The sequence below is a fragment of the Procambarus clarkii genome, chromosome 48 (assembly GCF_040958095.1).
Source record: "Procambarus clarkii isolate CNS0578487 chromosome 48, FALCON_Pclarkii_2.0, whole genome shotgun sequence".
Classification (NCBI taxonomy): domain Eukaryota; kingdom Metazoa; phylum Arthropoda; class Malacostraca; order Decapoda; family Cambaridae; genus Procambarus; species Procambarus clarkii.
The window spans coordinates 36,199,135-36,222,554 of record NC_091197.1 but is presented as its reverse complement, the minus strand read 5'-3'; the positions used below and the strand labels follow the sequence as shown (position 1 = coordinate 36,222,554).

The following is a 23,420-nucleotide window of genomic DNA, read 5'->3' as shown; positions in this document are numbered from 1 at the left end:
TGTCTGCACGACTTGGCATGTTGTTTACTGATGGCCACTATGGTCTTTGGGGACCATACCAGCTTATTTGTACAGGTATGGTGGATAAAACATAGATACTTATATATAATGTGTGTATATAGCGTAATAACACCACAAACAATATTGTTGGAGGAGAGATATTAGTGCATCTGGCCTTGAGGACGGCCACCGATCAGCTGACTGTGTGAGTAGCTACGTCTTTGTGCCTTTACTCACCATACAAGCTTAGATGTACAGTTATGGTGAACAAAACATGTAAATAGGTATATATAACGTCTGTGTATAGTGAATAAATGCAAAAACAGTATTGTGGGAGGAGAATGATGGTGAGTGAGGTTGTGTTGAGGGAGGGAGTGGCAGCGAGTGGCTCGCTGGTGTTTGGCGAGATTGGGTTATATGGCGGTCACTCCTCGTTGCTTTTTGACTCGCAAGACCAACTTAGTAGTTCGTTATGGTGAACAAAACATGCAGATACTTATATATAACCTGTGTATATAGTGTAACAACAGCAAAACTATTTGTTTATTGTTTTATGAACATAATAATTGAATCACTAATATGCACACCATAATTTTGAGTACAGCGATGGTTCACACATTTTATTATATAAATATACCACAATTCACTGTATGGAATAATATTACTGCAAAAAACTAAGAAAAAATCAGAGACATTGAAATAATTAGGTAATAATATATTTGTGGCAACTGCCGTCTGACAGCTCGGACGGAGTAGACCTCATCTGGCGAAGGCTCTGCCAACGCCCCTTTTTTGCCACACTTCCCTACCCTATTGCGGCTAAAATATGCCACCTACGATTTTTTTGTTATTTTTTCCGTGATCAGGGAACAAAAATGAACACTTCTATAAGACGAAAGAATTTTTTGGATTTTTTTTTTTTGTTGCGCCTGTGGGTGTGAATTCCATTTGGGCCCCCTAGCGGTTCGAGGGTTAAGAGGACAGGTTGAATAAAAAAGGTGGCGGCACAGCTATATATTACTGAGATACATTTATCTGCAACAGTGTCATTAGTGATAGAGATGACTACTGTGAATATACTTTTGCTCGGTTTACAATTAGATCCCTTAAATCCTCCATGACTATTGGAGCCATCTATAGATTTCCCAATACTAACATAGCTTCATTCTCAGATAACCTAAGGAATCTTATTATAAACAACAATCTCAACAAAAACCACATCATTCTGGGAGGAGACTTCAATATTGACCTGGGTCAACAAAATTGCTCTCAAGTTGACTATTTCCTTAACAGCATGAACTCCTGTATGCTAATCCCCACAATCACCAAACCTACCCGAGTCACTCAAACATCAGCCACTACCTTGGATCACATATGGACTAACATAAATGAGTCACAACTCGCAAAACTTGGGACTTTTAATTTTTGGAGCTGATTTTTTCTCTGATTTCAAACTATTTTCTTTGTCTCTTTAAGTTGTTTTGAGGATTAGGGACCATATTAGGGCTTTTTCACTTATATAAAGTATACCCTAAATATACCCCCTAAGTCTGGAAACCAGGGTTATTATAATTATCCATATATTTTGTGTTTTTTTGGGGGATTATTTTTTCGTGACTTCATTTCAACACACATTGACCTACAACTTTCACATATTAGAGTACAAATGCCAAATTTTTTTATTCAAACATTCAATTAAATTAACGAATTAAGACTTTTGTACCTTTATTCATTGTTGATAACTTCACTTATCTCTGAAACTAGAGTTTCAACTTTGAGTGGCTTCGAAAATTCTAGTTTTGACCAATTCTCACTATTTAGACATATTATGTGCTCAGCTGTCTTTTCTATAATCCCTTCAGAATAGATTTTTCATAAACCTTATAAATTTGGAGTTATAATTTTTTTTGGTCTAATTTTGTCTCATATTTCAAATGCCCTATTAACAATTTTTTTTTTTTTTTACAGTAAACTGTACTGAAACCTATATTCTACTTTTATGAAAATGAAGATCATATGCTATTCTGAGAGAATAATAACATTAAATGAACAATTGGTGATAGTTCATATTTTTTATTCTGAATTGAAAATCTGAAGTTTTCAATATTCAATTTTAAAATTAATTTTGATTCTCTTGTTTTTTAAGTTACACTGTGATCATTTAGACAAAGTTGGAGCATTTGCTTAGTTGATTATTCCAAAAAAATTGGAAAGTGTTTGTGTCATTTTTAAAAACTTTGTTAAATTTTTTTTTGTCAAATCATATGTGTATGTATTGCGCGATCTATGGGTTCAAAACAACGATCTATATGGGTTGGCCCCATATAGCTCACCAAATTGAGGTTTCAAGTATATAGCTTTATTTGTGATTTGTATATATTTTGATGTAGTATTTTATTTACAGTTGCGTGTTGATTCTATCAAAAAACTTTCCACTTTCGCTCTTGCATTGGGGGTGGAGCATACACGAAATGAGTTGATCCCATTCCTGACAAATGGAATATATGATGAAGGTGAAGTCTTGCTGGCACTAGCTGAACAACTGGGTTCATTCACTCCACTGGTTGGCGGGTCAGAATATGTTCACTGTTTACTAGTAAGTTTTAATTATTCAATCTTCTTGAATGAGAAACTTTAAACACATTTTACATTATGTATTTAATTAGGAGCAGAGTTTATTTATTGTACAATTATTTTATTGCATGTTTTGATCCATATATATTTAAATTTATATATTTTAATATAGTCTAATTTCTTTGATTTAATTTTGTATAGAATTTTGTTTAATGAGTATTAGAGTTAACTACTAAGTAGCCATCCCTAGGTAAACACTTCGATGATGTTAGTGCCTTGATTGAAGCTATTGACAACAAATTCTCTTTTATTATACTTACTGAAACATGGTTGAAAGATGATACTACTCAACTCTTTAACATGCCTAACTACTCAGCAATCCACAACTGTCGTCAACTTCAGAGAGGTGGTGGCACTGCTCTTTACTACCACCAAGAACTAACATGCTTAAAAGAAATTAGAACTGGAGACTGCTATGGGGAGTATATCTTCGCCAGCTTCAGAGTCAAGGGTGCCGAGTCTATCCTGTCTGTGGGTGCAGTTTATAGAATTCCTAACACTGATGTGTCCGAATTCAACTCAAACCTTAGAAATCTAATACTTGATAACAGACTGAACAAAAACCACCTAATTATCGCAGGGGACTTTAATATTGACCTCTGCGAGCCAGAACACCCTACTGCTGTTAGCTTCCTCAACTGTATGAATTCCTGCTTCCTCATACCCTTAATCACTAGACCTACTAGAATCACTGATAGCACTGCCACGACTCTAGATCACATCTGGACAAATATAACCTCTCCGCTTACTTCAGGTATAATCACCGATAGCACTACAGACCATTACCCCACATTTCTCTTAACTAACATTAGCAAACCACCTCTTGAGTCAAGAGATACGTTTTAGACTACACAATGAAACTGCTATAGACAATTTTATAACTGCTACTGATAATGTCAACTGGGAGTCCGAGTTAGGTAACATAGAGGACATCAACCTAGCAGTTCAATCTTTTCTTCAAAAAACTCTTAGCCTTTATAATACCCACTGTCCTATGCTTACAAAACAAGTCACAACCAAAAGGCTTAACAATCCCTGGCTTACAAAGGGAATACTTAAATCTATTAATAAAAAACATGACCTTGAGAAAAAGTATAGGTTAGGAATTGTCTCCAAAGAATTCTCAAAGAATTACTCATTATTGCTATCTAAGATAATTAGACGAGCCAAAACTAAATACTACGAAGATAAATTTACCCAAATAAAGAGCAACATTAAACAAACATGGAGAACAATTTCACAAATATTGGGATCAAAGAAGTCTTTAAATAACAAACCGACTCTCCTGTCTAATAACGATGGTCAGCTTTCAGCCTCTGATTCTGCTATTGAGTTCAATAGGTTCTTCTCTTCCATTGGTTCATCCCTTGCTAATGATATTCCATCTTCCAGTACTGACATTAAGGACTATCTTACAGGGAACTATCCCCAGTCTCTGTACCTAAAGCCTATTAATTCCATTGACGTCAATGAGATAATCCTCTCCCTTAAAACCAAGTCTGGTGCCCTTGAGGAGATACCAACTTTAATCTACAAAAAAGCCTCCAGATCTTTAGCCCCTGCTATTGCTTTGCTCTTCAACAAGTCACTTGAACTCCAAACCTTTCCAGATATTCTAAAAAAAGCGAGAGTAACGCCTGTCCACAAATGTGGTGATCTCACAGATGTTAACAACTACAGACCTATATCAATCCTGCCAAACTTGTCAAAAATTTTTGAAAAACTAATCTATAAGCAGCTTTACTCATATCTAGCCAAACTCAATATACTTAGCCCTTGCCAATATGGCTTCAGGCCCAAAAAAAGCACTAACGATGCACTTATTAGTATGCTTAACTCGATTCATACAGCTCTTGATAAAAATGAGTTCCCTGTTGGGTTATTTGTGGACCTGCGTAAAGCTTTCGATACTGTCAACCACCAAAACCTTCTTCTTAACTTACATCATTATGGTGTCAGAGGTCACTCCCTACAATACCTCAAATCCTACGTTACTGACAGGCTCCAATGTGTTTCTGTGAATAATACAATTTCTTCCACCCTACCCATCAACATTGGTGTTCCCCAGGGCAGCATACTTGGCCCTCTCCTCTTTCTCATCTACATTAATGACCTTCCAAATGCCTCCCAACACCTCAAACCAATCCTATTTGCTGACGACACAACCTTCATTTACTCCAGTCCTGATCCCCTTGCTCTAAATGCCACAGTAAATACTGAGCTAAATAAAGTCCATCTGTGGCTAACTGCCAACAAACTCACCCTTAACATTGACAAAACTTTCTATATTCTGTTTGGCAATAAATCCTCTAATCAAATAAATCTCAAAATAAACAATACCCAAATTTGTAACAAATTAGATGGCAAATTCCTTGGCATTCTCATTGACCACAAGCTGAATTTCCAGGGACACATTCTAAACATATAAAAAAAAGTTTCAAAAACTTTGGGCATTCTTTCTAAGATCAGATATTATGTACCACGCCCTGCCCTGGTGACTCTCTATTACTCCCTTATCTATCCATATCTCAACTATGGTATTTGTGCTTGGGGCTCTACTACCCAAAATCACTTACGTCCTCTAATTACTCAACACAAAGCTGCTATTAGGACAATATCCAATTCTGGCCCCAGACATCACTCGGTACCCCTACTCAAATCCCTGAATATGTTAGACGTTAAGTCACTGCACATTCTCTCATGTGTATTATACATATATAAAACGCTAAACTGTAATGCCAATCCTGATCTCAAAAGCTTCATAGAAGGTTGTAACAGAACCCATGAGCACCACCCCAGAAATAAATACAGTTTTGATATTCCTAGAGTACGACTTAATCAAACCAGAAATGCTCTACAAATCAAGGGGCCCAGAATGTGGAATGACCTTCCCAACCATGTTAAAGACAGTACCTCTCTCAACCAGTTTAAGTTAAAAACGAAGCTATACCTAATAAATTCCCTGTAACCTACCTTACCCCTCTATTGTCAACCCATGTATGTTTTTTTTTTTTTTTGTTTTTCAAATCAACGCTGTTTTAATGTAATTTTCTGTAATAATTTGTAATTGTATTTGTGCTGTTTTCTCAACAATGTTCCCCCCTCTTTTACCTCTTTTTTTATTTGTACTCAACGCATTTTTTTCTTTTTACCCATTAGTTTTAAGCTTTAGTCATTAGTGTTTTTTCCTGCCCGAAACGCTTTGCGTAATAGTGGCTTTAGGCATTGTATGTACTAGCTCTATCTATAAAGCCAACAAACTTTGTAAAATCTCTTTATGTATGTACCTTTGCCTAAATAAAAATTATTATTATTATTATTATTATTATTTATACCTTGATTGTCTAGTAACCAACCAAAACAATGCTTAAGAAAATGACATTGTTTATCAAATAAAGTTTTTAACAAAAAATTACCGAGAGTGAAATTACAGGCAAACACTGGAATTGTCTGTCATGCTGAATGATAAGCAGAGCTGCTTTAACCCTTAAAGTGCGCATCACTTCATATGAAGTGTAAATCGTTTTACCAGTCAACTGCGCTTCACTTCATATGAAGTGTATGGGTACCGCGCACGATTTGAATGGCCCGCGGTGTAGCTGGGGGTCCCATACGCTGCCCAGGGGCTCTAGTAAACAGCGGCCATTTTGAAAAAAATTCCTGCTCACGATCCGAAGGCATGGGAGGCCTCAGTTTAGCGAGAGTCACCATGGCGAGCGCACGGTCAAACGCCTCACGGGCACGCACCACTCAGTCCCTCACCCCAGAGCAAATAGCCCACAAATTATTCTCTGAAGGTGAAGAAAGTGTGTTTGACGATTCAGACAACGATGAGGATTATACACAGTTGTCGGGTGATAGTAGCAGCAGCAGTGAAAGTGAGAATGACCGCCATGCCATGGCGAGGCCTATACGCTCTCCCATGCCTCCTCGCCCATTTTCTACCCCAATTCTACCACGACCTCACAGTTCCTGTGGATATTTTCTGTTTGAGGGTGACGAGTCAGAGGGAGGTGACTCCTTTTCTGGGTTTAGTGACTCAGATCAAAGTTTTATTGAGCCTGTGGCTGGTACCAGTGGTGTAACTGGGCGAGAAATTGTCGCGTCAGCAGCATCTCGCCCGGCCAAGCGCCACCGCATGGCACCACATGAGGGACCAAGACCCTCGTGTTCACGTGCACCCACCTCACGTGCACCCACCTCACGTGCACGTAGCCGCCGTGCTTCTCGCAGACGGTATTCAGCTCCTGGTCGCCGGTATGCATCGCTTCCTCGCCGTCTTTCCTCTGCATCTCGCAGGACGCCTGGTGTACTTGAGTGGAGTGATGGTGACGATTTTATTCCTAATATTCCTCACTTTGACGATAAAGATGTAGGGATTACAAACCTTTTCCCTAATCAAGGTGAGGACATGGCTGAGATGGAATATTTTACAGCATTCTATGATGAACCACTCATGGAATACATTGTACACCAAACAAACCTGCATGCTGCTTACCTGATTGAGAGGGAAATCACAGAATTTTCACGACTGCAGCGTTGGAAAAATACCACAGTGGCGGAAATGTATGTGTTTTTGGCACTCTGTTTGTTGCTGAAGCACTGTTATAAACATGCAATAAATGACTATTGGAGCAAGGACAAGACAATACCAACACCTTTATTCGGGAAATATATGTCACGAGACAGGTTTCAGATACTCCTCAGGTGTCTACATTTTGGAAGTGTTCAGGACTGAACACCTGATGATAGACTGTGGCGAGTGAGGCACTACATGAACGATGTTATTGGAAAATTCAGAGATTTTTACGTACCAGCACAGAAGCTGGTGGTTGATGAATCTCTCATACTTTTCAAGGGACGTGTTCCATTCAAACAGTACATTCCCTCAAAACGAAACCGATTTGGCCTGAAATTTTTTGTTCTTTGTGATTGTGAGACAGGATACGTGTTACACATGATTCTGTACTCGGCTAGTGATGTAGACATTCCCGGTAACGACGAACATGGATTCTCGGGGAGTGTAGTGAAGACCATCATGGCTCCGTGGATGAACAAGGGACACATTTTATACACAGATAATTACTATACAAGTCCCTTGCTAGCTCGGTTCTTGCTAGAAAATAGAACCGGATTGGTTGGTACAGTAAAGCCACAACGAAGGGAAATGCCTGTGTTTGACAACGACATTGCAGTTGGTGAGTGTCAGAGAAGGAAAAGTGATAACATTCTGTCAGTTCGGTGGAAAGACAAAAGAGAGGTGAACTTGTTGACAACAATTCATGATGGAACAATGGTGAACAGTGGGAAAGTGAGCCATAAAACAAACGCACCACTATATAAGCCAGACTGTGTTTTAGACTATAATATCAACATGCGGTTGATTGATAAATCAGACATGATGATTGGCACTGCAGAGTGTGTGCGGAAGACATGTAGGTGGACGAAAAAAGTGTTCTTCCATCTTGTGGACATGAGCATGCTGAACTGTTTCAACATGTACCTTGTGAGAACTGGACGTAAGCCCACTTTCCGTGACTTTGTATTTGATGCTGCAATACAGTTATTAGGAAAGTTTGCAAAAGATGTCCCAGGTATTCAGCGGCCCATCATAAACCCACTGTTGCAGCATGCTGGTACTCCACGCCTCGCTCACACTGAAGGCTTCCTAGCACACAAACTTAAGTATTTGCCACCTGGTGTGAAGCGTGCAATAGCCCAACGTGATTGCTTGGTGTGTAAAACAACGACACGTAGAGACAAGAAATGGAAGCTTGTGCAAACATGGTGTGAAACGTGTGGTATCCCATTATGTGCTGTTGACTGCTTCAATGACTACCACAGTCTAGAAATCTTCTAAGTGTGCTTCAAAGTGTGTACAGCGTGTGCGAGTGTGTAAATATGTAAACATATAAGCAGATAGCGTGTGCGTGTGTGTAAATATATACAAATATTAGCAGAACATACAATATAATAGACTATAATGACATATTATATTGCCGTAATTGAAAACATTTGTGTGCGCCTGTGTATACTCAAATATGCAACAATTATTGATACAAAATATGTTCAAACAGTATTTGAAACACAATTAGTGAAAAAAAATTAGATAAAATGCGCTTAGACATTGTAAATAAATAGCGCGAAAATATATTTGTGGCAACTCTGGCTGTTTGAGGACCGCGCGCAACACCTCCCGGGCGTGTACTGCATGAGCGAACATGCAGATTGTGACGTCATCACCGAGCTTCTCGGCTCTATTGCAACAAAAGTAAGTACAATAGAATTTTTTTTGTATTTTTCCCGTGATCAGTGAACAGAACTTAACAGATTAGCAAAAAAAAAAAATTTTTTTTTGTTTCAAAATGACATGCGCCTGTGCGGATGGCAGGATATTAGACCCCGAGCATGTTAAGGGTTAAGTGTACTGCACTGTCTGGTGTGACAAAGAGAAAGCTCTTTATTTACATCATTTTGGTAGATTGGATAAATTTGGTTCTTAGCATGGATTAGTTCACTCAGCCTTTTTTTTTTTTTTTTCTGGCGGGAGCCCCTTTGGCTCCCCAGAGCTTACTAGGCAGATGTGCTAATGTCAGACTTTGGCATTAGTCATGTGTATGGAGTTCTGTGGGCCTACTGGGGACCATGAGCCAGAACCTGGCCCCCTCAGAGAGGCAAGGGGAGCAATGGCCTATAGAAACCCCCATCGTGAGGTTATCTTGAGATGATTTCGTGGCTTTTTAGTGTCCCCGCGGCCCGGTCCTCGACCAGGCCTCCACCCCCAGGAAGCAGCCCATGACAACTGACTAACACCCAGGTACCTACTTTACTGCTAGGTAACAGGGGCATAGGGTGAAAGAAACTCTGCCCATTGTTTCTTGCCGGCGCCTGGGATCGAACCCAGGACCACAGGATCACAAGTCCAGTGTGCTGTTTGCTCGGCCGACCGCCATCCCCATATAATTTACCTACTCCCACTACCACATTCTAATTAGCTTTGTTAGTGAATGATTGATAGTCGCAAGCTTAAGGAGCTCTCGACTATCAATCATTCACTAACAACTGTTGGGGTTTTTAAACAGGTGTTATAATTATTGTTATTCTCGGTGAGCAACCGTATCAGAACTTATCCTGGCAAGGTCGCCAATGTTGGGGTTTAAGGTATATATAGTTCCACTCTCTGGTGGTGAACAACAGTTATCTCAATGTCACTCACCGTAGCCCTGCGGGTCTTCACTCTATCCTCACAGCGCCACTGCACGCCAGGAGAGTATCCCAGTCAATCCCAACCGGCCTCTGATTGAGAAGGAGTGGGAACACGACTCGTTCACGTAACTGTCGTGTGCCCGCCCCAACAATTGGGCTTTACTGTTAACCACAAGGTCGCCAACTGGTGTTTTCGGTATCCAGTAACACCTCAGTGGACTGGATGAATTGTGGTAGCCTTGGCAAGGTCACACTCAATAGATCAGGGATCGGGCAGGTACTTACTCTTATCACTCTTTGCTTTCAAGTATAATATAGCCACAAGATAAATGGAGGGGATGATATTAAACACAGAAGTATTTTGTAATTTACTTAAAATTCGTTCAAAGATATCACAAGGTCATCTCAATAAATAATCAGCTGATCCAGGCAGGAGTCGGTCGTTCCCACGTATATCATACACTCACTACGGTGGCAACACTTCCCCCCCTCTTGTCAATGTCACGATCAGCTGAGCGCCCCCTCTGCGCGAAAGTTTATTGCTTGTTTTCCTGGCGTCACGCGCGATGTTTCTTTAAGTTCTCCACTATTACTAGAATCTTGCACACTCGATATTTGCAACAATAGCACGTATTACTTAGCTACACTGTACTCGGGCTTAAACAGTCGTTTCTATAATCACTGCGACAATAATTCACTGTAACGGTTTTACACTGCCCTTCATTCAATGATATCTTATGGATTGTTTAACACTGGAGTTCTCAGTACTTCCTTTCGTGGGCGATAACACAATAAATCACTGCACCCACAAATGGTTATTCAATGCACGAACATAGACATATATAATATAAATAAATCAGACATCAGTAAATGGTAAATAAATAGATACTGGGCACTTAGCCTAACTTCCGAATACTGGCATAATATTATATATAATTTCTCACTATATGTTCACATTAAAGTATCATGAAAGATATTCAAAACACAGTAAATTCACCAATTGTTCCTGGTGCCTGTACACACCAATAATATATATATAAGTATCGTGAGTACTCTTGATAGTACTGACCTGCACACTGGTGCCTTACTGTGACATTGGTGAGCCTTGCTCACGACATACAAAATCCTCAGGCTGAATAATATAGCCGAATAATATAGCTGACTAAAGGGGAATGGGGAGGGATACTAGAACCACCTACTTTCACCTATCCTCCGATGAGAGTTGAGTTGTAGCTCCTGGTCCTGGTGTCGGGAACGCCCCCACACACACGTTGTCGTGTCCTCCAGGAACCACTCGCTGTCCCACCGTTTAGCACGTCGTCTCCGTGCCTCCTTCCCAGCAGGTCCGTGCTCCTCCTCGACTTCTTGTAGGGTTGGAGTCGGTCTCCTGGCCGTCGACTTCTCCCAACTACGGCTGTCCGCCTACTTCTCGGCTGGAGTCGTACGGATTCCCAACTAGTCCTCTTCTTCCTCTGCTACCCAGTGGCTCTGGTCAGCCACTACGCCATCACGAACTGGTGAACTGCCTCAGACGTCGCCTACGTCACTGCACAGACTTCACTTCTTCTGGCACAGTACTTGTCCTGGAGCACTTGTTGCTCAATAACCGTCGATTCCTTCTCTGGTTCAACACATGAACTAAAGAAGACTTCACAGAGTACTGGCAGACTTCAGGTGACGCGTAAATCCACGGGTGCGGGAAACAACTGTCAAACTGACAGGACCAATCGTCGCACGTCCGACCTCCTTGACGTATCGTGTCTGACTGATGGCGCCAACGCGGCGCGCTGCCCGGACCCCCTTCCTTCGTGACGTCACTTTCGCCACGGGAGGTTTTCATTGGCTCCCTGTGCCACATTGCTGTCGGTGACCAATCCGGTGTCACTGACGTCACACGGTTTTGGCGGGGAAACAGGAGAGCCAGCGCCATCTTGGCTTCCTAAAGGGCCTAAACCACAGGCCAAAATATTACTATTTCACAAATTTCTCGGCTCTCCGAGAACACTCCACTCTCCCACATATATCAAATTGATGCCTGCGACGTAGAGAACGCTTGGGTAAAGTGGACATGACTCTTACTGCAGGCGTGGGAGAAATATAAGGGGGGGAACACCATCACACAACCCATGTGGTTGGAAGCATTCTATGTCTGCCATCGACCAGGTCAGGCACCCAGAAAGGTAAGCATCCCAAAATAAACTCCCTATTCTGGTGAAAATATTGCTACCAAAAGCCGAACAAGTGGATAGAACTCCCCTAAAAGAAACGAGCAAACAAGCGTGACGTCACACGTTGCTGCGCCACTGTCTGCACAGCTCCCCCCTCCCCGGGAGGGGGAAGGGGTAGCCCCAGACCCCCTATGCTAGCTATCCACCGGTCAGTTTTTAGGCTGATGCCAGAGGCTACGGTTGTGTGTTCTTGCTCCAGACATAGTTTCAGCACTGTGCTTTGAGTGTTATGGCTGTCTTCTAGGGGATGCGAGAGCCTGGAGTTATTCTCCAGTACTCAGGCTGCATGCGCCTTGGGTTCCCTTCCCTAGGTGCCCTGTAAGTACTGCCCTTGGAGCTTGGGGTTACCTTCCACAAGTTTCTTGGGTCCTGCTTCTGCTGGCCATGTTTTACTGCTCGGTTTTTCGGCTGCCCTTTGGGTAATTGGGTATTTTGTCTCCCTTGTTTACCTTAGGGTAAGAGGCAGTTTGCACTGGTTCGGAGGTCGGGGTGCTGCACAGCTTGTTTTCACTGATTATAGCGACCGGCTCTGTTCCTCTAGGGAACGCTGTCCTCTTGCGGGGTTTTCTTTTTCTTTTTGCCTTGTAGGGGGATCTGACCTGCCTATTGCCTACTTGTGCTTGACCTATTACAGTTCTCTGGTGATGTCCCCTGCTAGGTCCCCCATGAGTGTACACGTCCCTGGGGTGCAGCTTTAGTGAGTTTGCTTGATAGTTTTGGTGCTGGTTAGCAGTACCCTGCCTGGGGTTACCTGGGTGTGAGTCTCGTTAAGTGCTCAGGGCCCTGGGAAACCCTTGGGGGCACATGGGTCTGATGGATGTGACCCCGGAGATTCCCCTCGCTTCGTTCAAGTTTGAGGGTTGTTCGGTCCCCTTGTCTCAGAGGGACCTTCACTGTTTTTACCTCCATCACGCTGCCTGTTGGGTCGGTGACACTTTTGACCCTGAGTCCTGTGAGTTCTGCTCACAGGACTCGGATCTTATGAGGGTACAGGCGGCAAAGGTGTTACATGCGCGTTTTAGGTTGTTGCAACACGCTCGGTTGGTTGCTCACCCAGATGCCCCGAGGCTACCCCGTTTTGCTTATAGGGACCCAAACTTGGGGACGGAGGTTGCTTCGACCTTGGTTCAGTCTCCTCTCATCCTTGCCCTCCTGTAGTTCGTTCGGTCCCCCCCCCCCCTCCCCTGCTTCCAGCCCCCGAAGCGTCTGAGGGCTTCAGAGCCAGAACAGGATTTAGATGGTCTTGAGACTTGGGCAGTCTTGGGGGATGCCCCTTCTAGTGTGGCAATGGATGCAATAAAGTCTAGTCTCCCTGCCGAAGCCACCGGGTTTGACCAGTGGGCCCCCTTCTGTTCAGCTTACGCGGCTGCGCAGGCCTTGTCTTTTGAGGCCAGTGCTTTGGGAGATGACTCGGCCCCCCGGGTCCTGCAGAGGAGGATCCTGGGGTGGGGAAAGGGCTGACTTGGGGGCCTTGGGCCCTGCTGAACCCATCCCGGGTTTTTCTACCCTCTGAGCGGGGCTTGTTGTTACAAGGAGATGGGTTCTCTTTTCCCCCCCTCTGCGTACAAATTGGATTTGGTGTCTGCCCCTCCCCGGGTTTGGTTCAGTGTTCCCTGGGTGCATCGGTTCCGTCCTTCCGGAGGTTTTCGGCTTCTCGTATCCAACCTTCTGTGGTGCGGGCAGCCCTTGCGGCTTACCTCCTGCGTGACCCGGATTATGCCTCGGTGATGGATCCGTCTTCGTTCAGGTTTGGGACTACTTTCCCTTTCTGGGTCCGTTACGAGGTTCCGGAGTCGTCCTGGCTGGCAGACTGTCCTGTCTTTGCTTTAGAGGCTTGGCATTCTTTCTGCCGTACCCGCACGCTTGAATGGCACGAGGCTGCGACTGTGGTTCAGGTTTTCCTGGGGGGTGACCTGAAGCACCTTAATGAGTGCTTGTTTGCCCCTGTCCTTTTCCCGGATGTGGGCGTGGTGCAGCTCCATGTGTAGGTTCCCTCCCTCTCAACTGTGCAGGTTGTTGAGGACATGCGCGCCAGTGGCCTTTTGGCCTTGCATTTCTTTTCCTTCCTGGAACTGTCTTCGGACTGGCTTGAGGAGGATGTAGGGGTACTTGGGGCCGTCCCTGGGTCCGGTGTCTAGGATTCGGTGGCCCACTTGTCAGCTGTCTTGCTGAAGCTGTTTGTGCTGATCCTGCGGGATGTGGTATCCCTGTTCTATGCTTCCCGGCTCGCGTATCGGCAGGTGGTGCTTGTCTCCTCCCTGGAATCAGCCTGGGCCTTGGCTCTTAGGAAGTCTTCTCCTTTTTGTCTTCTGCTTTTTGAGGATTCGGCCGTGGCGCAGCATATTCAGGCTGCTTCAGCTACTTGTCGGCCTATTATGTCTGACTTGTTGGTTCTCTGGGAGTTCCGGGGGGGCCTTCCCGGAGGGGTCGTGCCAGGGCTCGGGGGTTCCTCTCGTCGTGGTAGGCCACAGGTGCCGGGTTCAGGTCCAGCGCCGCCTTTAGTCCCGCCTTCAGTCCCACCTTCGTCTGGTCGGTACGGTGGTCGCTCTGTGCGAGGTTCTGGGTCTCATAAGGGGCGCTGGCCCTTTTGCGGTTTGCCCCATTGAGGGGCATTGGGTGGAGGCTTGCGCTGTTCACTCACGCTTGGTCCCACAATTTGTGGGCATTTCGGGTCATTTCTCTAGGCCTGCAGTGGCATTGGGTGGCCCCCTCCTCTTTCGGGAGGATTGAGGCTGGCGGGGGCAGGCCTCTTCCCCCGAGATCTGTCGAGTCGTCTTGGAGTGGGTTCGCTTGGGTGTGGTCCTTTCGCGGTTTGCCCCATTGAGGGGCATTGGGTGGAGGCTTGCGCTGTTCACTCACGCTTGGTCCCACAATTTGTGGGCATTTCGGGTCATTTCTCTAGGCCTGCAGTGGCATTGGGTGGCCCCCTCCTCCTTCGGGAGGATTGAGGCTGGCGGGGGCAGGCCTCTTCCCCTGAGCTCTGTCGAGTCGTCTTGGAGTGGGTTCGCTTGGGTGTGGTCGAAACTACGACGTCCCTCAGGTGGGTTTCCCGTCTATTCCCAGTACCGAAACGGGACAGTGCGGACCAGCGGTTCATTCTGGACTTCTCCCGCCTGAACCCCTGGGTTCATTGCCCCTTCTTTCGGAGGACTACACTATCCCAGGATCGCCTTATGTCGGAGCCGGGTGCTTGGATGGTGTCCTTGGACCTCCGTGACGCTTATTGGCACGTCCCGATTTATCCGGGGTTCAGGAACTGGCTCGGGTTTGTTGTGGGGCATCAGGGTTACCGCTTTCGTTGTCTCCCATTTTGTTGAAGCTGGCACCTCGCGTGTTCACATGCCTTACACGGGTCGTAGTGGCGTGTGTCTACGTCTGTTTGGGTGTTGGCCTACCTCGACGACTGGCTGGTTTGGGCTCCCAGTCGGTCCAGTTGTCTGCTAGCCAGTTATTTGGTTCTGTCCCAACTCGCCGGTTTCGGGTTCTTCGTGAACTGGAGGAAGTCCCATCTGGTTCACTTCCAGGTTCGGACATGGCTGGGTTTTGTGTTGGACTCTTGGACCGCTTCCTTATCTCTCCCTCTGGAGTCTCTCCTGCGGTTGTGGTCCCACTTGCGCCTGTTTATGGGGGTCTCTCAGAACACCCAGCAGTTGCTCGAAGGTCTGTGCGGGAGCCTAAACTTCGCAATGATGGTCTACCCGCCGGGTAAGGTTTGACTTCGTTGGCTGTTCTGGTTCCTTCGGGAACGTCCCATCCACCTCTCTCGCGATCGCTGGGTTCGGACCCCGGAGGCCTTGCGTCAGCTGCTGCATCGCCGGCTTCCTCTTCAGGTTTTCGGGGTTCAGTGCCTTGGCACCTACCCGAGCCCTCGCTCGATGTGTTCATGGACGCGTCGTCTCTCGGCTGGGGCTTTGTGACCAGTGCTCACCAGGCCAGCCAGGGACGGTGGGGGTCCGTTCTTCCGTCGAGCCCATAGCATGGTGCGGGAGTTTGCAGCTGCGTGGTTCGTTCTTCTGAGGATTCGGGTCGCCCGTGGATCGACGATCCAACTCCATTCGGACTGCTCCCCAGTGGTTCATTGTCTGAACCGGGGTGATTCGATGAGGTCCTTGCGGACCTGAGGTCCCTCCCTCAGGTCCGCATTTTTTTCGCGTATTTTTGACATCCAGCCTCAGAACTGACAGGTGGATAGCCGGCGTAGGGGTTCTGGGGCTCCCCCTTCCCCCTCTCAGGGAGGGGGGAGCTGCGCAGACAGCAGTGCGGCGACGTGTGATGTCATGCTCATTTCTTTTAGGGGAATTATATCCACTTGTTCGGCTTTTGTTAGCAATATTTTCACCAGAATAGGGGTTTGTTTTGGGATGCTTACCTTTCTGGGTGCCTGACCAGGTCGATGGCAGACATAGAATACTTCCAAATATACGGGGGTTTCTACAGTATCCACTCAATTTAACGGCCTCTTTTATACCGATCTGCCGGTATTAACGACCGGTTTGGGAGCCCAGTATCTGGAGCCTGCTATACCGGTCTGCGGTCGATATTACCGACAGTCGGTATTGGGTTTGTTGTGGCATCAGCGTCCCCTCACATGGCGACCAGGCCGCCACCGACCTGGATCGTCCAGAGTCATATATTACATCTTAATTTTCTTTTAAAATGATTCACTTTAATGAAGAAAATTGTAAATTATTATTAATAAAATATTTTGAAACAGTTTTTATTAAGCAAAAGTCTTTGTTTTCTTATTAAATACCTTTTATAGTATGTATAGGCACTAGGTATTTTTTTCCCCACTGACCTAGTATGTACTCCGCCGGGCCATGTGTTCCCATTGTTTACCGTGAACTTGCGCGGCTAGCTTCAATTGTGAAGGATATTACTGTACTGTAATTGTGATCTTTTTAATTTACAAAATGCCAAAAGTTACCCAAAGGAAGCGCCTGACGGTTGCACAGAAGCTGGAGTTAATTAACACTTTCGCGTTCCACAGACTTAATAAGTCGTCACTCTTTTTTCTACTGAATGTGTTCCAGTGACGCATTTTTGCGTCACTCGATATAAAAATTTGTAAAAAAAAAAGTTTCTATGCGATCTTCAATTTTTTTTTTTTGAAATGAGCGCCATTGTTTTCCCACAATCCTCCGTAGGCCGCATGGGATTCTGGGTCACGCCATGCGGTCGGCCTAGTCCTTTGTCAAACGTCTCTCGTGACCGGACTACCGCGCTCCCGCGTCCAGAACCTGTGCCACTCTCTGCCCTGTGTAGCAGTGTTTATTCGTTCCTGTCTCCTTACAACGCATTATTACTTGCAAACATGGATCGTGGTAAAGGACAGAGCACCTCTACCCCCAAGAAGGATAGTGAAATGACCAAGGGAGATAAGTTGAGTGAGCTGTACAAAATGTTCAGCAATGTGAAGCTTACCCCTAGTAAAATTCCTGATTTGTTGGATCGTTTGTCAGATGTGGAGGCAGATGCTGAAGGGGAAGAGCGTCAGAGTGATTTCAGTAGTGATAATGAGGGGACAGCGTCGTCTGATGAGTTTGATTCATCATCGAGTGAGGAGAGTAGCGAGGGGATTGAGGATGAGTCAGCGGATGTGGGCCGCCCCAAGGCACCTGTAAGGAGGCGTGCAGGACGTCTTCAACAGCCTAATCCCGATGCTGCCTGGTCAACTGACAATACACCACATATTGTAGGCAGTTTCAGTGCCACACCAGGCATAACTGTCCCAGTGCCAATTACCCCCCTGCAATTTGTTCAATTATTTCTGACCCGTGCCCTAATTGAGTTCATCACAGTGGAAACTAACAGGTATGCCAGGCAGTTTATTCAGAATGCTTCCAGGCGCACTATGAGGTTGTGGAAGGAGGTATCTGCGAAGGAAATGGCAAGGTATTTGGCTTTATCAATCTTGATGGGTATTGCACGACTCCTAACAATGCACATTTTGAGGTTATTACTTCTTCATACTTTGCTGTGGGTAGCTCTATATATATTCCAGTTCTTAGTGCTCAGATTGGTATGTCTACATAGTGCATCTTCTTGCGAGTATTTTGACACCAAAATGAACAATGTAGCACAAAAACTTCCATTGGAACAATATTTTTGTTTGTCGGGTGTATTGGGTGTACCGGGCGTGGAAACGGGTGTTTGGGCGGGTGAGGCATCGACGTGTTTGGGGGTGTTTGGGGGTGAGGCGCGCACGTGTAACCCACTTTTATGCATATGTCTGTGAAGGCAATTTTATTGCGATCACCGTGATACCAAACAAAACCATATGCAACAAGTTTTGACTTGATAAACACAATCAGAGTAGCAACATATAGGGAGAGTTTAGCGGAGTTTAGCGTGAGCGCGAAACAAAGCACGCAGTTCTTTGGTTGCTGGTCGCCTAATGTTAGCTTTGGTGAAATGTTATACATATGTTCTTATAGTACATTTCATTAGCTACACAGTGATACCAAAAAAAAACACGTACATCGAAAATGAGGGTCACAGACATGAGGAGAGTATAAACTTTTCAGTTGTGGTTGAGCGCATGTGCAGCTGGGCGCGCTCCGGCGGGTAACCCTAAGCCAACTTCCCACATTCCTGTGGGTGGGGCGACACCATTATTTATTGTGTATATTTATATGTCCGTGTAGGGAATTTTATTGCGGTCACAATGATACCAAAATAAACCACGAATAATAATTCTGGGGTTCGCAAACATAAAAACATCGTAAACATTGATGCCCGGTTTTACGCTCACAGCTAACGACCGCCACAGTTTGTTATTCGGTGTGGTTCTCATGTTGTCTTTGGTGACATTTTATATATATATTCCTCTAGAGCATTCTCTCGCGAACACAATGATACCAAATTTAAATACATGCCGCCAAAATTAAGCTCCCCACCCCGAAAAGATTATAAACATTTTAGTGCTGACGCGCAGTAGGCCGACACGAACGGCCCACTTAGGGCTTACCGTCAGCCTATTCCCAGGGAGCGCGAAAGTGTTAAGAAACTTGATAAAGGATATTCTCATGCACGAGCAGCAGCAGAGTTTAACATCGGGAAAAGTACAGTAAGTGACATCAAGAAACAGAAGGATACTCTATTAAAATATGCCTGAAAATAAGTGTACATACAGTATGTACCCTGTATACAATATAAACAATATAAAACAAGCGCTGCAGAGGATGACGTAATCTTCACAGCTTCGTAATCTTCAGCTTCATTAAAAGTAAGTCAATTTACCAATTTTATTATAGTATTACAAGATATTAATTGTTTTTTTTTTCAACAAAAGCTACATATTAGTCTCTGCAAATGTATATTCTATCGTCAGCAGAGAATAGGTGAGCTCAAAATATTTCGCCTTGGCTAGCTCTCAGTGGCAAGGCTCGATCGCCATTGTTATGGCATGGCCGCCACAGCCTGTGTTGTAACATTAAAAATACATTACCTGCACTGTTCAGGGTAAATCAAAACACATCTCTAAAATATTATTGAGAAAATATTAACTTGCTGATTGATACATGAAATATTTTGCAATACAAAGGAATGAATCAATTTTTTCCCACCCATCTGGGCTTGATCAGACCGTGTTCACACATCCATGCAGCAGCCAACAACTGGCTTAATCGTCGGTGTGGCACTAAATTGGAATGCAATTACACAATGAACTTTATTTAATTTTAGTTATACAGTATAAAATATATCCTACCTGAATGTTACTTGAAAAATTACCCGACCCGACTTAACTTCGGAAATAACGGAGCTCCGTAAATAACGACTAGGGCTCAGCCCCATATAGGCTGTTAAATTGAGTGGATACTGTATAGGCCATTGCTCCCCATGCCTCTCTGAGGGGAACCAGGTTCTGGCTCGTGGTCTCCGATAGGCCCACAGAAGGTAGGCTCCATACACATGACTGATGCCAAAGTCTGACATTATCATATCAGCCTAGTAAGCTCCTGAGCGCCTCCGGGTCTCGCCCAAATTATGGCGTTTCATTACATTCAGCGCTGGTTTTTTGCCTCATTTTCATATATTTGTTGGTTCTTTTCTTGCAGCCGCCTCTTGAGGGTTTAGCTACAGTTGAAGAGAAAGATGTGCGAGATAAAGCAGTTGATTCATTGAGGAAAATTTGTGTGGAACACAACTCGGAAGACCTTGAAACTCATTTTGTACCTGTAGTTAAACGCTTGGCTATCGGTGACTGGTTTTCATCACGTACTTCTGCCTGTGGCCTGTTCTCTGAGTGTTACCCAAGATTATCAGTGGCTACCAAGGGTAAGATTTTTTATTATTGCAACATTTCCTTTTCTGTTTTGAGTGTTGTCCAGCAAGCCATCCTCCTGTTTAGATAGTACTTATAGTGATGACGATCCATAATCAACAATTTATAGTAATTTTAATTTTAGTAGAACTTTCAACTACAGTATTTGCTAAATATGGAAATTTAATTTTGGAATTAATGCAAAATTTTACATATTTGCTACAATTCTCGCAATATACTATATTATATTCTGATATTTGAACTTTATTGAAGTGCTCAGCTCCTTTGGTTCATTGATGAATGTTCTATTTTCAATCCAGCTAGAAATAATCTCGTCATAATAGATTTGAATATGCATTGATGCTCCACCATAACACATCTCCTATCATCACCATTCGTGCAGTCATCTGGAGCAGAAAACCTCCACATAAAATTCACCTTTCATTTAAACATAAATGACTACAATAGGTTAGGTAAGGAAATTCAACAGGAGAAACAGCTTTTGTCAGCACAGATGGAGGAAGTTACACAGGGAATAGAACAGTGCAAGAAAGATATGCAACTCACCTATGCACAAGTGGCCAAGGAGAAGGAAAAAATTGAAGAAGCAGTAAAGGAAGTCAAACACTGCAGCAACCAAGATAAAACAAACATTAGGCTGGAAGTGAGAAAAGAATTGGCATCTAACCCGAAGTTGGTGCAAAACACAGTTGATCAGAGTAAGTCCCTGATCATTTTTGGCTGCAAAGAAAAGGAGATAACATCTAGGTCAGAAAGAGCTGTATAAGAAGCAAAAGTAGTAGATAAAATTGTTGGCCTCGTGGAAGGTCTTACAACCATAGAGAATGTGTGCGACTACAGGGGAATAGGCAGATATGTAAAAGGGAAAGATTGACCTTTGAGATCACCCTAAATGGTACCAAACAGATGGAAGAAGTACTAAGGAATGCTAGAAAATTACAAAGTGATGAGGATGGGAAAGTGTGGTCGTTAAGACAAGATCTTACAAAAGAAGATAGAGAGAAGCTGAAACTGAACCTCGCCGAGGCAAAACGTTTAAATGAGAGCAGGAATGAAGAAGAAATCAATTCTTTTTTCTACAAAGTGATAGGGGTAGGCAGACCAGTAAAGTGGTACATAAAGGCAAACCAACAAAATCATTAGAGAAAGGGGGAGTGAAAAATAAGAAGAGGGGGAACAAGTTCCTGAAGATTGCATACACCGACATAGATGGAGTAAGATCGAAGATACTGGAGTTAATTACCTAAGTGTAGTTACAGGATGAGAGCTGGTGTCCCGTCTTCCCAGCACTCTTTATCATATAACGCTTCGAAACTACTGACAGTCTTGGCCTCCACCACCTTCTCCCCTAACTTGTTCCAACCGTCTACCACTCTGTTTGCGAAAGTGAATTTTCTTATATTTCTTCGGCATCTGTGTTTAGCTAGTTTATATCTATGACCTCTTGTTCTTAAAGTTCCAGGTCTCAGGAAATCTTCCTTATTGATTTTATCAATTCCTGTTACTATTTTGTATGTAGTGATCATATCACCTCTTTTTCTCCTGTCTTCTAGTTTTGGCATATTTAATGCCTCTAACCTCTCCTCGTAGCTCTTGCCCTTCAGTTCTGGGAGCCACTTAGTAGCATGTCTTTGCACCTTTTCCAGTTTGTTGATGTGTTTCTTAAGATATGGGCACCACACAACAGCTGCATATTCTAGCTTTGGCCTAACAAAAGTCGTGAACAATTTCTTTAGTATATCGCCATCCATGTATTTAAAAGCAATTCTGAAGTTAGAAAGCGTGGCATAGGCTCCTCGCACAATATTCTTTATGTGGTCAGGTGATAGTTTTCTATCTAGAACCACCCCTAGATCTCTTTCTTTATCAGAATTCTTTAAAGATTTCTCACATAATATATAGGTTGTGTGGGGGTCTATGTTCTCCTATTCCACATTCCATAACATGGCATTTATTAACATTAAATTCCATTTGCCAAGTGGCGCTCCATGTACTTATTTTGTCTAGGTCTTCTTGAAGGGCATGACAATCATCTAAGTTTCTTATCCTTCCTATTATCTTAGCATCATCAGCAAACATGTTCATATAATTCTGTATACCAACTGGTAGATCATTTATGTAGACAATAAACATCACTGGTGCAAGAACTGAACCCTGTGGTACTCCACTTGTGACATTTCTCCAATCCGATACATTGCCTCTGATCACAGCCCTCATTTTGTAATCAAGTGATGTAATACATCACTGTATGTATTAATATGTAATACTGTATTACATACTGTATACAATACTGTATATAATACTGCAGTGGCTCTGTATATAATAATACTGTATATAATACTGTATTACATCAAGTGATGTAATACAGCTGCAGGCACCAGACATTGTTGCACTCACGGAGACAAAACTTGAAGATGTTATTTTAAATGAGGTCATATTCCCAAGGGGCTACTCAATTTGGAGACGGGACAGAAAAATCAGGAAAGGCGGTGGTGTTGCTGTGCTGGTGAAAGAACACCTAAAGGTGAACGAAATAATGACTGCCAATCCACAAGAAGTTGACATAATAGCACTAGAGATCTGCCATGAGGATGATAAACTAATGATCATAAATGCATATAGTCCTCCACCACCAAACAGCATATGGTCAAGGGAGGAGCTAGATAGTAAACGAGAAAGTCTTATAACAATACTGAGAGAGATCATAGCGAGAGCGGATAACGATAGATCACGACTGTTGATAGTCAGCGACTTCAACTTGAAATCCATAGACTGGGAAGCATATGAAGCTAAAACAGAAGATTTTTGGACCTGTAAATTTGTAGACCTCATCCTGGAAACATTCTTGTATCAACATGTTAAACAAGCTACGAGGATGAGGGAAGGGGACGTTCCCTCCATGCTAGATTTGATATTTACCAGGAAGGAGGAAGAAATATTTGACATTCAGTACTTTCTTCCCTTGGGTAAAAGTGACCATGTCTTTTCGGGAATAAAGTATGCAATGCGTTATAATCTGGAAGAAAATATGAAGGTTGATGCTATTGAAAAACCTGACTTTAGGA

The 23,420-nt window shown here is 43.7% G+C and overlaps 1 protein-coding gene across 1 annotated transcript in view; it reads left to right on the top strand.

Annotated features, from left to right (window-relative positions):
• LOC123764819 (serine/threonine-protein phosphatase 2A 65 kDa regulatory subunit A alpha isoform) overlaps positions 1-23,420 on the top strand; it is an 83,675-nt gene that overhangs the window by 7,185 nt on the left and 53,070 nt on the right. The window contains exons 2-3 of the mRNA XM_045753002.2: positions 2,405-2,596; positions 20,129-20,348. Of these exons, the coding sequence (XP_045608958.2) occupies positions 2,405-2,596; positions 20,129-20,348 (412 nt within the window). The remainder of the gene's footprint in view (positions 1-2,404; positions 2,597-20,128; positions 20,349-23,420) is intronic.